The sequence below is a fragment of the Pholis gunnellus genome (assembly GCF_910591455.1).
Source record: "Pholis gunnellus genome assembly, chromosome: 3".
NCBI classification, from domain to species: Eukaryota; Metazoa; Chordata; class Actinopteri; order Perciformes; family Pholidae; genus Pholis; species Pholis gunnellus.
The window spans coordinates 25,296,292-25,312,478 of NC_136529.1; the positions used below are offsets into that span (position 1 = coordinate 25,296,292).

Here is a 16,187-nt window from a genome sequence, read left to right on the forward strand (position 1 = left end):
TGGCATAACCAACTCACTGTGAGTTCGTGAAAATATATATTTTCAGATTAATCACTCTCTCCAAAATGATGACAGACAACAGGGAGTTCGATCAGAAGTGACTTTAATTCTATCAGGTGTATCAATCATGATCAGCAGAAAAATCTCTTTAACACCATCACTTCTGATTTAAAACAGTACAATCTGATTTCTGTCATTCACTATTCACTGTGGAGCTCAGTAATTACTTTTGTAGGTTTGTGTTTTATCCCACAATGTGATGTAAAAAAGTACTAAACAACGCTGGCCTTCAAATAATCACCAAATACCATCTGTGTCAACGACTGACAACAGCACACAGTTTAGTATTTAACTGAGAATTCCTTATTGTGAACTGTGAATGACGACAGTTTTGAACACAGCATCAAACTTTTTCATTTTAAACAGGAGCTATAACAGTTTTTCATACCAGCCGCTAAACAAGGTCCTGCTTCTGGTCTTTTCATGAAAACTTAATATCCTTCAGAGAGCAGATCCTTGTTTATCATTTTACCCAGACAAAGATAAATATCTCATCTCGTTGTGTTTGTATCAAACGTGTATTATTATTTTATAATTGACTGAGCTAAGCTAGGCTAGCCGTTTCACCCTCGCTTACAGTTTTTGTGCTGAACACGTCAGGCTTCTCACACACTGTTCGTATATATATATACCAACGAAAAGCAATGCACTTTAAATATTATATAACGCAAGTAATCAATTTGTGTGTAATCCAAGTATTTGTGAACCAGGAAGTATAAAGAGCGACAAAGTCCGCGAAGGGAAGAGCCCAGGGTGGACGGGTGTGTCAGAAAAACACTGCCTTTGTCCACAGGGGAGCGCTAAAATCAACACAAAGTTTAACTTCCTTGTAGTAACTTTAAGTAACGCCACCAATATATTTTAAACCACAAACCTTTCCTAAACATAACCAAGTAGTATTGTTGCCTAAACACTGCAGGCGCACTTATCGCTCGTGTTGCTGGACATTCGTAGGAAAACGCACAAAAAACAACAAAATGTGTTTTTTGTAAGATATAATACGAACCTTTGTATGAAGATTTATTGCACACTGATCTGAACACAGATTGAACTAGTGTTCATAGTCAATTTGAGATTGCTATATACAACATCTTTTCCGTCACAGATAACATTGTATTGAACAGTATTGTCTGTTGTCTGTTTGCTACATATTTAAGCTGATCACTTCAAACAATAATGTTAGCTTAATTGTCATTGTCAACAGTTAGCGTTTTCTAGCAGCAATCAATTAAAAAAATAACCGAAAGACAATAAAGAAAACACAAGCACATTACCAGATGTTATGCTGATGTTATGGAACAAAAGTAAAGCTAATTAGCTTCCGTCTCTCCCAGATGTTTATTTCTGGCTACTTTGTTTTAAGAGACTTTATCACATTGCAAAAATAGTAACTTTGCAGTCCAAAAACGTTGTGTACCTCACAGTACTATCTATTATACAAGATTAATCACCTTTGCTAAGTGTTAACGAACTACAAAACTACACACAATTTAGTGTTCAGCAGCACAGATTAATGTTCATTAAAGATGTTAAATGCAAAATGTATCCACAGTTTGACTGAAGAAAATGAAGAAAATTACATATTAAGCAGAAATCCTTACTTTCTATTTGTAATAGAATACACGACACAACTTTGATGAGTATTAAAAGGCAGGGGGTCAAAATCTACTCTAGTTTAAACAATACAAAAATAAATCCAGCAGAGTATTCATTTCTAATTAGTTTTATGCCTTTTCCAGCATTCTTCCTATCCAGTTCTCAGAGATTTAAATCAAACAATTAGATTTATTCTGTCTGAAATAAAAGTGAAACACAAATCTGCACATATTCAAACTAAAACCCAAAACATAAATTGATCTCTATTGAAAATATGTTGAAATATTCTCACTGCAGTTCCACACATTAAAGGCAGCAATTCCAATATTGTTGCCGCGTGCTTCTTTAATATACCATCTATGTCAATATGAAGCAGACCTTTCAGCATAAAATCGAGTTTTCTTGACCTTTTCTGGTCCTTGAAACTGTTATGAAGTACAAATATTTTCATAACTCACGCAGTTTAACTGTCATCGAGTACTGTGAATTATAATAAGCAAAAAGAGAGATCCAAAATACATTATACAGTATTTCATTCAAGTGGCCCAACCAGGGAATAAAAGATGAGAAACTAGTTACATGCATAAAATAAATCCTGTGGAATAAATAAAATCTAAATATTGAATTTAGAAGTTAATTCATGACCTCAGCAGAAGTAAAAAAAAATATTAACTTTCAAGCTCAACTTCTGAGCCAACAGGCTAAATAAAATCCTAAAAAAAAACTTTGAACATCCACAGCGCCATGAAAATCTACTGATGAAGATGTGTGATGTGGTTGAAAGTTTGGACCTTTTTATGTTTATTTATTATCTTATTTTCATTTACTCATTTGTTTCCTAAACTGTCTGCTGCTCGGTCCTTCAAGCTGCTGTTTGTATCTGAGACCAGCACATCTGGCTCCGGTCACTGTCAACAATGTAAGTGCTAATAAATCCACCAAATGTTTGTTTAAGTACTTTAAACACTTTTGTGTCCACTTATTTGCTTAAGTACCTCAAACACCAGTAGGCTCAACTGAACAAGTCTTTAAATACGTCAACGTCCGCTAGATGTCTTAAGTATTACAAACATCCATATATCAACCGGACTTGTGCCGTATTTTAAATAGTAAATGTCAAATAAACATCAAGTTTAAAGACTTAAAGCCCCATTTGTTCAGTATTACTTATCTCTTACTGATTTCTTTTTCTGTGTTTACCAGACGTTAAAGAGGGCCAGAACATAAAGGAGGGGATGAAGACCAGAATACCTCCTGATAGCATCATCAGCTCCGTCACCGCACACACAAATTTAAAGATTTAAAACTCTACTTATTTATTTTATTTATTTAAAACAAGCAAACCAACTACACTCGATATCAGATTTGCTGTTGATGGTTTTTTTTACTTGTCTGTAATTCAGTTTTTTCAGCAGTGCTAGAACTTTTTAAAACTGACATATCGTGTCTCAGTGCTGACAGGGCGTGTCCAGGTTTTGCCCGCACTTCCAGCAGCAGTAGTGATGAAGATGCCACGTCCGGCCATCTTTTGCCGTGTGGAAAGACTGACAGAAGATCAACTGAGGGAGGAGAACAGGAGAGGAGATAATTAAACATAGTTGTTTAACTGATAATGCTCGGAGGTGGGGCAGCTTTATGGCATGTGGTTTTTCATTGGTTGAATCCATCTCCATCTATTGTAATTACCCTGTGACTTGTATACAAACTGTATATTTAGAGTCTACAGCCATGCTAGCTGCTCTGTGAAGCCGTACTTGACTGTGTCTGTCTGATATTAATCGTCTCTGCAAGTCTGTCGGGACGATGTCTCACCTCATCGCAGCCGGAGCATCGCGGCCAGACCGTCTGACAGTAGTGTCGTCCGCAGAACAGCTTCTGATTGGACCAGAAGTAGACCAGGTCCACCAATCCCCGGCCACACTCTGAACATTTGAAGCAGGTGGGATGCCACAGGGCGCTTTGGTAACCTGCTCGCTCAGCGTAAATAGCTGGACTCTCTTTGGCAACCTCACCTTGGCAACAGGTGCAGCGCTAGAGCACAGAGAGAGGACAGAATAAGAAAATGAGAGACGTTCATGAACCAAACTACTGCAACAATACATACACACATGCATGCATATGTGTGTAGGATTTAGTGGCATCTAGTGGTGAGGTTGCAGATTGCAACCGACTGAATACCCATCGGCTTCCTTTCCAAGTGTTTAGAGAACCTACGCTGGCCTTTAGGGAATGTAGAAATGATAAAGGATCTCTAGAACCAGTGTTTGGTTTGTCCGTTGGGCAACTGTAGAAACACGGCGATGCAACATCGCCAACTCCACGAAGAGGACCCGCTCCAAATGTAAATATGAATCATTGTAAGGTAAAGAAAACACAACGATTCTTAGTTCCAGGTGATTATACACTATGAAAAGATGGTTATGAATACAATATTCCATTTCTGAAAAATGTAATTTCAATATATCCTTCTAAATGCTACTGGTCATTTATGAAAACATGTAATCATCATCATTTTATAAAATATGATTCGTTCTTACAGATTAAAGTACCAAAAGTATATGAAGAATTTAAAAATACAACATTTTACATTTTGATACATCGCTAAAATGATTCATGTAACACTGACAGTAGTTGCTTTGAATTTACATTTGATCCATAAAGTACATTTTGTTTCAAATACCTAAATTGATTTGAATACTTCTACCACCTCTGGTGTTGACTTCAGTCGGCAACCTCCGGGTCGGAAAAGTGAAGTCAATGCTGGAGGGTCTTAAACATGCATTCTCTCTAATAGCCAGCAGATGGCGACTCCTCTGCTTGCAAAAAAAAAGAAAAAAAAGTCTGATTCAAGTGTTCCAAAAAGTGCAGCGCCGAAAACATTAACGGTTTAAGGTCTTTTTGGGGTTGACTTCAAGCTTTGCAGAATTGTTTATCCGTGCGACAGGAGCCTGCAAATATTTAACGAGACCTACAGAATAACCTGCCCAGAATAACTGGACCGAATGGAAATCCACCTGCTGATGTTTTTCAAATCTGTCTGGTGCTTTGCTGTCAGACGCCTTATTTACTTACATATCCAGTCTTGTTATCTGTTCCGTTGGCGGAGCCAGTAGCAGAGGCAGCGCTGCTGTTAGAGGAGCCGTGGTCCTGGTGCTCCGGAGCATCCTTCCTGTCACCGTCCTTGGCGTCCTTCGCTGTCCTCTGAGTGGCTGCTTCCCTCAAAGCTCCGCCCTCGCCAGGCAAGGCCACCTCCCCGACTCCCAGCACCTCCTGTTTGTAGCTCTTCACAAACAGCAGCATGGAGGAAATCTGCAGGAGGACATAGGAGTAAGTAAGTCAAGATCAGAGTCAACTAAAGAAAACAGACTTTACATAGTGTTTACGTTGTTTTCAGCCATAAAAACGGATTTAAGTGATATTAGATATTTAAAATACAGCTGAAAGTTACTATGAGGAAGTTTTAGCTGGTTAAAATATAGTCTCAGTTTATTACAGAAGACTCTATATGACAGTAAACAAGACCATCAGAGTGAAAATTGTCTATTCTTATATAGTTATTCTGAAACACTACCATCTTCGTCCACAGGGACCGCCAAAATCAACACAAAATAAAAGTTATAGTAGCTTTAAGTAATAAATAGAGTTCGGTACCTCCTCCTCACTGGCCAGGCTCTGGCACTTCATGGGGTCCTGATCGTAGGCAGGAAGCTGACTGAAGAGCTGCCTCCGTCGCTCCAACGCTCCATCTGTCCCCGAGACGGGACGTTGTTTCTGCGGGATGAGCTTCATGTACTGCATGGCCTGAGGGGGAATCAGGGGCATTTTACTTGTAACCTGTTATTTTTTACAGCATTAGTCATGTTGGGATGTCATCCAACTTATTGAACTGACAAATTCACTCTTTCACATTTATCAGGCTGCAGATTCACCACGACGGGGAGCCGTTTGGTCTTTATGAGATCAGCTCTATACCAACCTGCACCACCTACGAGAAAGATAAATAACTGCAGCAGTTTAGACCCCCAGTTTAATCAAATAAACATAGTGGAGAAAGGTAAAATATTTTACTCTGAAATGTACTCAAATTTAAAAATAGAAGAGAATAAATTATAATTCCAGGTACAAGCCTCTACCTCACCAGTTCCAACTCACAAATTAAAAAAAAGTATACTTCAGTGCTGATGTATTTATTCCTGCAAAGCGTCAATGATGTGAGTGAGTCAAGACTTTTGTAATCTGTTGATATTTATACAACCATTTATAATACAAATGTCTCAAATAGTCTGTAATGGTCTCAATACAATGTGTCAGTCGGACAAATCACAACGATTAAGATCAAGAAAGAGTGAACAAAGCAAATTTACAATGAATTAACATCTCTACATCGCTGCTCTGTACGTTTATCATTTTCTTTATATATATATATATATATATACAGTGTATACATATACTGAATATCAATGATACTTTGGATATACATTGGCACTTCCCTGACTATTCTTACCACTGTCATTTTAACATGTTGAACACACTCTCTAAAGTAAATAAATCAGAAAACACTGATCTGAGCCGATAGACCTCGCTAACATGGTTGAATGACAAACATCAGCATTGTTCAGGAGTCTGTGTTTCAGCTGTCATCACTCCGTCCAGGTGTTGTCAGAGAAACATCTGTGTTGTCTGCAGATGGTGACTAACAGTCTAGAGCTGCCGCGTTCATTTCAAAGCATGCAGAAGTTTTTTTAGAGGCAGATCTGGAAAGCGGTTCAACTGCAGAAACGTCTCCCACCACACCGCAGTGCTCAATAATCCCTGTCATCCTTATAATTATAGGTTGTGAAACCTGAAACATACTTGTTTTTAATGGAAACCAGGCAGTCTAGACTGTTCGACACGCAGAGGGGGCTGCAGAAACTGGATGTTTATAACCGGATGTATTTTGTGTTATTGCTTTGTACATTTTTGTTAAAGCTCTATCCGGCAGAGTCACCGCACCTCGGACCTCCGCAACAACCAGTAGCTGGTGAGTAAAATGTGACTTTACAAGCTATTGCAGACCAACAGCCTGCAGCTTCACACGAACAACCAACTTCCTGTACTCCCCACTGACCCTCACCAGTGTCTGGTTGAGGCCGGCCGGCGCCCAGTCGTACGTGGTGGTGTTGAAGGTCGGGTCTTTGCGCGACACCACCGGATTGGTCACGATCATACGGTTCCTCTTGTACACGCGGAGGCCGCCGCCTCCTTTGACCTTCGCTGTCAAATGGGAGCAGGGTGAGTCTGCGAGCAGGCGTCCCATTCGCTGGTCGTCTTCGACGTCACTTCTTGGAGCGTGGTCGACGGCGCTGCAGCCGCAGGAGATACAGACTTTCCTGCACAAGTAGGTCAAGAAGAAACATATCACATGACCAGCTTTTGGAGAATGCTGAAGAATTAAAGGACGTGTTGCCAAATTGGGCGTTTTTTTCTGTAAGTGCAGTGCTGTTTGACAACTGACTCTCATCTCATCTTCAGTCAATTGGCTAAAAATATGCAGAACTACTAACAAGTTCCTTTAATAGCAGAGAATCGTTGAGAGGAGAGAGGAAAGAGTACAGAAACCACTCAGACTTTATCCAGAACTTTGGTTTTTTTCTTTTCATTCCTTTCATTTCCTTTTTTGTTTCAGGGAGAGAGAAATAATAATAAAATAAATAAAAACAGTGAAGGTTTGTACCTCCAAGAATGCGGCTGGAATCCAGAGCAGCTCTCCTCACATACGTGACACACCGCTGCACCTCCTGCACTCGGCTTCACAGACATCTGAGAAAAGACAAAAATACAGCGAAAACACAATGATGTTATACCTTTAAATTGTTTGTGTGGGTACAATCTAATAAATAAATAAATAACAGTGAGATCATCAAAGATCAGAGGCCACAACAGCTAGAACTAGAATAGAAAACCATTTTGACCAGGAAAAAAACATGAAAAAAACACTACGGTAAGTCAAAATAATTAAACATTTGGTCAAAATAACGACATCACTAGTAATGACAATTTGACGAGCTGACCATTAGCCACGAGGCCTAAAGGCTCTTAAATGACAAACACCAGCGTTTGTTGGATTCCTCTGTATCTGACAAGGAACAAATGTGGGCTTGAAATATTGTACTTTACCTGATAAAGAACATTGTTCATTATATTTTTCACAAGTAAGTAAAATATCTGATTTAAACAAATAAGAAAAAAAGAAATGATTCTCAAAGCACACGCAAAGAGTGAAATGCCCCTTTAACCGCTGAGGAACTATTGCACATGCTATTTGCATGAATATAAATCAGGTAATATGGAGACATTTAGAGCAGAAGTTGCTCCTTTCTCTGCAAATGAGCCTCATTGAAAAAGCTTTCCATTTAACAAAGATCAGCGCGAACAGCCACACACAGTAACAGTGAAGTTATCAGCGAGTTAAACTGAAGCACATTTATTAGGGGTGTCAAACCCAGACTTTCCAGTAATCGTGGCACATTAAATCCCAAATATAGTTTCTCTCTGTTACGTCTAACTTCTTCGCCTGAAGTCTTGAGGAATGCCTCTGCACCTCGTCGGTCAGGACCTTTATCTTGCAGTCTAAAAGTTTTATTTTTCTCTCTCCTCAATGTTCTGCCAACTATGTTCTTGATTCAAAGGCAACATTTATTCTTTGCCACATGGATGATTACAAACAGATGCAAAAAAAAAAGGGCAAATTGCACTGAGTTGCTAAACTTTATGGGCGCATTTGAGCTGTAAAATCATTAGCGTAATTAACATTAGCTTTCTCTGTATAGCTTTCAACCAACTTCCTCTGCTGGTGAGGCCTGTGAGATGTGGATGAAAGCTCTGGAAAATATGTTTCTATGTGGATCTTCAGTTGACCACAAACAGTAAGTATTCGTAGGACACAGAGTTAACGGAGAAGAAGTGACGACGACTCTGTAGATTTGAGAGGAAGTGTTGGATGAGAAAGAAGAGTTGTTGTTTTTGAACATTTCTCAGTGAGTGTGGGAGGAAGAGAAGGGAGTGAACCACACACACACACACACGTGCAGGACGGATGATGTCATGGGTCCACCCAGTGACATCATCTCAGTTCTGACAAACTAAGTCTTATCAGTCATTCCTGTATTTTCACCTCCTACTCCTACGTTTTAAATCTTTTTCCTGGACACTATGTTTTATTATTGGCTCCTCTTCTTTGTTTCTCTTCCTGTCCTCGCTGTGACTCACGCTTACTTGTCTTTTTTACTTTCATATTAAAAAAGAAAAGTAAATTCCCACAATCCTCTTCCATACTTTATACTGTGTACTCGTTTGGTATTTGTCACAACGTTATAAAAAAAAGTCCACTTACAAAAATATCTTTCAACCACAGCGAGTCGAGGTTGCATTATTGTCAAAGGACAACCAGTCACATGACGACAACTGAGCAAACTCTATCCGCTGATGAAGACCGTGAGATGGTTGAAAGCTCCAGGGGTTAAGAGATTTTCTTTTTTTATCAAAAATGATTCCAAGATCAAGAATGTTAGAGTTTAACTTCAGCAATCAATTTGCTTTGATAATCTGTTTTGGTTTTTGGTCTCTAAAGAGTCTCTGTGTGTGTGTGTGTGTGTGTGTGTGTGTGTGTGTGTGTGTGTGTGTTTGGGGGGGGCTACAATACTTTGGGATGACTGACTGTTTCTAAATCCTCTGGCAGGAAACCTGACGACTGCTCTGCTAAAACAACCTGCTGCTGACAGACTGCCCACCTGTCCATCCGTCACCAGGTATTAACAAGCCCATCTCTCCTCAGGGAGACATTCATACAAGTAATATACTCTCTGGGTGTATATATATATATATATATATATATATATAGATAGATAGAGAGAGATACACACACACACAAGCTCATCCAAAGTGATGAACTACAAAATAAGCCTCGACTCCTCTGGGAGCTCTTTCCATCAGATGTTTGAACCTGGCTGCAGAGATTTGTTCCCGTTCAGCCAAAAGAGCATCAAGTGAGGTCAAAAACTGATGTTGGTTAATGAGGTCAGGATCACAGTCACGGCTCTGTTCTTCTTTATGGACCTGGCTTTGCGTATGAGAACACTGTCATGTTGCAACCTCCGGTGCTTAAGTAACACCACTTCAGTCGTTATTTTAACCCAAACGAAGATCTTTTCTTAAACCTAACTATAATTTTTTTGCCTTGTTGGCTGTGAAGACGGAAGTTTGCTGGACTTTCGTTGGAAAACGCACAAAAAATGACGAGTAACCCATTCATAAGATACCAAACAAACGTTGTATGAGGATACGTTGCAGGCCCGAAACGTACATTTCTTTGAGATTTCCCTTCATTGGAACTCACACCAGAAAAAACAGACGCAGACCACAGCAGTCATTAGAGAGCACAGATGAGTGCGATAAGAGGTGTGAGGAGAGAGTGTGTGAGACGGTGAAGAGGCCGTTGATCTGTTGTTGAAAAGGTCACAGCTGCAACAGAAACAGCTGAAGAAGAACAAGACTTCAGTACATCCCTCTGGAATACACTGACTGACAGAGTGTGTGTGTTTCTGTGTGTGTGTGTGTTCATTATTATGTCACTGAGCTTGAAAAAAAAACTGATTTCTGAAGTTGGTTTAAAGGAACATTCCACTAAACATCTGCCGTCAGCTTTACATCTTTGGCTCATTTTTCACTGTTTTCATGTAATTTTCTTCAACCTGCAGAAAAGCCAAACACGACCCTTTAAATGCAATTTGGCAACAGTTTGTTTCACGGTGTTCGTGTCAGTGCGTACACTCACTCTGGTGACTCGGTGGGAGTCACAGTGAGAGCAGACGTGACTCAAACGTTCCTCCAAACAAGCAAGAAATAAACCTTTTACTCATCCTGCGACCAGTCACGACACAGCACTCATGATGCAGGTAATGTGGTGAACGAGTCACGCTGAACAACTTTTATTACTTTATGGTTGCAAAAACATCTTAATTTGCTTGTATATATATATGAGAAAGAAGAGTTATATATATATATATTAGAAATTATTATATAACAATCATAATGTGTTAATATCCATATTAATATGATTGTGTACATTTGATGCTTTGGCAACATCGTTAACGTTCTTGGAATAAACTGATTTATATATTAAATTATTGTAAAATCAAAACAAAACAAAACAGCTGAGACAAAGCTACAAAAACACAGACCAGAACGACAACATTTATAAAAAGGCATGCGAATCTTATTTATGAACTTCATTTTTAACACTTTTGGTATAATGGTTTTTAGCCCTCATATTCTGTCTGCTCAATGTCGGCTCTCTGATCTGCTGCAAATAACATCAACATGCATTTTCTTCAGTAAAGGAACTGTTTTTTTGTGATGGAAATCTGAGCTAATGAATGATTTGAAGCTTTTTACTTCATCACAACTCGCTCCTCTGTTATCATGTGGTCACTAACAACCTTCACTCGGACCGACGGAGTCATCTTAACCTCGAATACTCAACACTACAGAACGTTTCGCTGCTCTGAATGAAAACGTCTGCCAAATGGAACATATGAGCCACACGAGAAATGCATCATTTTTTTTCAGAAAGTGGGAAACGTGGGGCAGCTCTATATTTAGGGAGTCAGATAAGGCGAGTATGTCGTCGGTGGACCGGACTGAGCCTCGCTGAGTAATTCTAAACATGTCAGCTATGTGACGGTTAAACTGCAGGAAACGCTGAGAGATAAGAAGCTGGAGGTCAAAGAGGCGGCGAGCTGAGCCTCTTTAACGTCCAAAACTTTGTCACTTGGCATCCTGGATATTTCCTGTTGTTCTCCATTTAATACTAAACTAGACAATATGCCACGAATGAGCTGGAATTAATAGACGAGAGCACCATTTCATTATCACTATTAAAAAGTGTTAAACAGCATATCAGGGAGAGAGGACAGTTTGATTGGATTGTTTCCTAAATAGATTTTTCCTCACAAACTCTGTCTGGAAATTAAACTGAAACATAATAATGATGATGATGATAATAAGGATGATGATGATAACAACAATTTTACGAATGAATGAATCCTTCAGTCATTTTCAAAGAACTAAAAGTCAAACATTTCCCAGTTCCAGCTTGTCATTTGTGAGGAATTGCTTCTTTTCTCAGTCTTATCTGAACATAAATTCAATATTTCTTTTATAGTTTGGACTGTTGGTCAAACAAAGCAATTTGATGACGTCGCCTTTGGCTCTCAGGAAACTGTTACAGGCATTTCTTACTGTTTTCTTCTGGCATTGAATGGATTATGAAAAAAATTGTTAGATGCGAGTCCATTCGTTGTTTTCTTGTCTGAGAGTTCTTGTTTTGTGTTTAGGTTTCAGAGATACCGCCCCACTATCCTGACATCCATTGTGTGTGTGTGTGTGTGTGTGTGTGTGTGTGTGTGTGTGTGTGTGTGTGTGTGTTAGAGGTTATTTTCACCCTGGTGATGGCTGTATTTCCAGCTCCTGTATGCAAAGAAGGGGTTGGGGGGGATCAAACCCCCGACAGGTGACACTGATCCGTCAGGTTATCGGACTCAGACTGACCTCTGGGCGAACAACCAGAGGATGAATTACAGGAGGGATCTGTGGGAGAATAACTGTACACGGCGGAGCCGGGGGGGTGTTTAGGGATCAGGTCCTCGTGTTCGTGGATTACCTTCACTGACTGAATTACAAATCTCCAGCTGTTTGAAAGGGATCAGGTGTGATCAAAGAGATATTCGAGAGATATAACTGCTTTGTCTATGGCAGGTCAACCAACATGATATAAAAATATCAGCATGAGGTCAACTTCTTTTTTAGGGCCGAGCAATCCATCGAGTGCTGCCATCTTGACATCGCTCAAACTGACTTTTTCGGCCGGTAACTGTTGCAGCTTTTTCCTTCAGCAATAATTTCTTTGGACAAATTATCTCCAACAAATATAGTCTCATAAATTTCCACCGATTAGTTGTTGAGTAAATCATTTTGTGTCGTCATTGTTTTTGGCTGATCATGTCTGTGCCATAGAAAGCAAACAAATAATTTTTTTAAGTTTTAAAAACTGTTAAAAAAGATGCACTTTTCCCCCCAAATGAGTTTGGGTCAAGAGGAGATTTGTGAATGTAGTCGATCAGTTTCTGTTCGTTTGGAGTTTTGTTCACAAAGTTGTCAGCAGCTGATGTATCAGTGCAGCTAAACAAACAAGGACTGAGAGGAGTTTAAGTTGTTTGAATTGAATTAAAGTACGTTGAACGGTTAAAAACAGCAATAATGTGGTTTGACATCATAAAAATGTTCATTATAACGTTAAGTTAACCTGGTTAAGACCTCTGACTAGCTGACCGCACTGGTTTTAAACTTATTGATGCATTTTTCCCCTGATTAGAAAAAACAATAGACCAATAAGAGTTTAGCAGGCAAATTAAGAATGGAGATAACTGCAAACAAGGTCAGTTATTCCTCTATATGTATTTATGTTAGTAAAACTCTCTCAGAACCCCCAATTTCGCATCGGCATGACGTGAGATATAACCTCAATGTAAAGTCTTGGGTCTGAGCAGGAAACGCTAATTGCACATGTGCAGTGGGCCGTGCAACGCAGAAGCAAAACCCCAAACTAATAAACTTTTCTGGCTAATGCGCTCAGCAAGCAATTTTTATAAAAGTAAGAGGGCGCCATCTTTGAGTCTGATAGCCAGTTCTTATCCTTGACTTGTGGCCTCTGAGGACGAAGCTTGAATGAAAATGATGTTGGCCGGACGTATATGTCACTCAATTTGCCTTGAAAAAATAAACCAGCTCTCAAACAGAAATGAATCATCATGAACACAATTCTGTGAAATGCAGCAAAACGAAAGTTCACTTGAACTCAGTGAAGAGTTTCTCCATCAACAGACGATCTCCATCACATCAGACTAACTGACCCTTGACCTCCTCACTGTTGTTGTTAATCTGGAAGTATTCATGACATATTTCCTCCGTGTAGATGTCAATGTTTCTGTCCTACCTTCTCCATGGCTGAGCTCACGTCCATGTTGTCCAGCGTCCGTCGACTCCTCGGCTCTCTCTGCCGCTGCTCTTCCAGAACAATGGGGCTTAAATTCCTCTCCTGTCGACCACACTTCCTCTCTCCCCGCCCACAATCGCTCCTGCCACCGCTCTGCTCCGCCGGCTCTCCACAGCCCACTGCAATTTAACTGTCTAGACTTTCACCTCATTCCTGCAGAGAAACATCAGCTCACTTCTTTACTTTTAACGCTCACTGCAAAGTCATTTTCCTCTTTCCAACTTGATTTCACAACTCCAATTCTCTTTCTCTTTCTTCATAGAATCTCAACAAAACTCATATTTTTTCTTCCTCAGCTGTGGACTTCTGCGTTTTCTTTTCTGTTGTCTTTTTTTCCTCCACTCTTCCCTCCTGATTCGTCCTGTTGCCGGCTCTCCTTCTCCACCCTCTGCAGCCTGAACTCAGCCGGTTTCTTCAACTCCTGAACACTTTTTCTGCTGTATACACTTAAACAGCAGCTTCCCTCATTCACCTCTGTTTTTCTCTGTTTGACTCTGCTGAGCAGTGAATTCACCCTGCTTTGCTAAATATTAGGTTCCTCCTCTGTTACAGCTGTAGAGCATGCTGCAGCAGGCTGGCAGTAATCAGGCAGATTCTTTAAAAAAACAGCAGCTGCACAGTTGGCTTTCTGCAGCAGACCAGGATGTGAATTCAGTCCTGGTCCTCAGCAGATTGGAGGACTACCTGGTGCAGCGAGGCCTGACTGGACTGTTTGTGTTTTTAATCTGAGACAAAGACAGAGAGAGCCCTGAGGGATTCCCTGCTCACGCTCGAACAGCCAATCAGAGTGAGGCTGAAAAGAATCCTTAGCCAATAGGAACGTCAGGGATTCCTCCTCCTCTCATTCTGCAGCTTTATAGCGTGAAGTTTAGAAGAATGTAGACCACAGAGTTGAGTAGGGCCAAAGTGGGCCAACCAGAGTGGTGTTAAACACAGCCAGGCAGTCCGTAGAGGTTAAACAAAGCAAGCTGGACCAATGGGACTTCACAGAGCCAGGCAGGTCTAAAAGAGGAATAAAGTGATCCAGGCAGAGCCGTACAGAGTCAGCAAAAGCCAGGCAGGACCAACAGGGATTAAGAGACAAGGCCAAATCGTTCTAAACAGAGCCAGACAGGACACTCAGGGTCAATCAAAGCCAGACGGCATAAAAGGGGCTAATGGGGCAAAGTGTCTTAAAATGGTATTCTCTCTAATGGCCAGCAGGGAGCGACTCCTGCAGTTTGCAGGTACTAATGGCTAAGCATGGCTAACCTCGGTCTGAGGCAGAGTCAAGGGTCATAGCTTACCTTGACAGGTGCAGCCAACTTAAGTAGAGATGTTAGCGCAGCAGCTCATTTCTCACCAACCCGGTTTTATTGCTGAGGAATAACGGACAGCGGTGGAGCAGGAAACCTCAGGCTGGAGCAGCACTGATGGAAGGATCCGAGGATGGCCAGACAATCAGAGCCGTTCTGGTGGTTTGAGGTCGGCGACGATAGTCAGGACCCCACTGGAGGACGGCAGGACAGCAGAGCAGGACAACTGGGCACCCAAAATATTATGTAGAGTGCTGCAGCAGAATGGGCAGACACAGAGGTGCACAAACAAACCCACACTCACTCACTCAATCGCGTGATCTGGAGATAACCTCAGCCATTTAACTTTTAAACACTTTTGCTCTTTATTTTGTTTTATCTCTATTGTTTTCTGATGATCAGGACTTAACTGTCTCGTGATATGACGACGTGTATTTACTTTCATTATCTCTAAGTGGACAGTAAAAGGGGAACACCCCCACCTGTGCACCTGATGGGTGTGTTCATCATTCAACAAATGACACGAGTCATGACATTACTAAGTACTATTAGGGAGTATTAGGGACAGTCAGGGGGATACAAAGAATTTCTGGGAGATTTCCAGAACATAGTCTAAATAATTTTAGAAAAAATCATAATCTTTTGAGAAATAAGTTGACAAGAAAAAGTTATGTTTTATATATTATTATATTAAAAATGAAATTGCATTGGTTTGAGAATGAAGCCACAATATTACGAAAATAAAGTCATAATAATACAAATATAGAGGAAGAAATCATAATGTTGAGATAAAGTATATTTCTTATGTTTATAATTTGTTGTTTTTATTCCACCCCAGAAAAGCATGTACACTTTATATTGTTTGTTACGAGGCCAGAGTATGACTGGCTTCACAATCCACTGAAGAATTTATTTCCCATCCAATATTGTGCACTGCCTTCACAGAGACACTATACTGACACTGAAGCGTGGCTCCATCGGTCGGTCAGTCCATCACTTTGGCCCAGACTGGAATATTTCAACAGCTATTATTGCCATAAAATTGTGCTGGAGGATAAATCCAAAGACTTTGCCTTCTCAATAACTATTGAATACACAATCTGACAGTGGACTTCCACTTCCAAGCAGCACCTATTGGCATT

The 16,187-nt window shown here is 40.3% G+C and overlaps 1 protein-coding gene across 1 annotated transcript; it reads right to left on the bottom strand.

Moving 5' to 3' along the window:
- Positions 1-92: 92 nt before the first annotated feature.
- Positions 93-14,398, bottom strand: lmcd1 (LIM and cysteine-rich domains 1). Its single transcript, XM_079156902.1, has 7 exons — positions 13,691-14,398; positions 7,373-7,458; positions 6,773-7,028; positions 5,308-5,457; positions 4,729-4,965; positions 3,469-3,687; positions 93-3,215 (listed from the first exon to the last, which is right to left on the bottom strand). The coding sequence occupies exons 1-7, from the start codon at positions 13,715-13,717 to the stop codon at positions 3,105-3,107; spliced, it is 1,086 nt and encodes a 361-aa protein (XP_079013028.1). The 5' UTR covers positions 13,718-14,398; the 3' UTR covers positions 93-3,104.
- Positions 14,399-16,187: the final 1,789 nt, after the last annotated feature.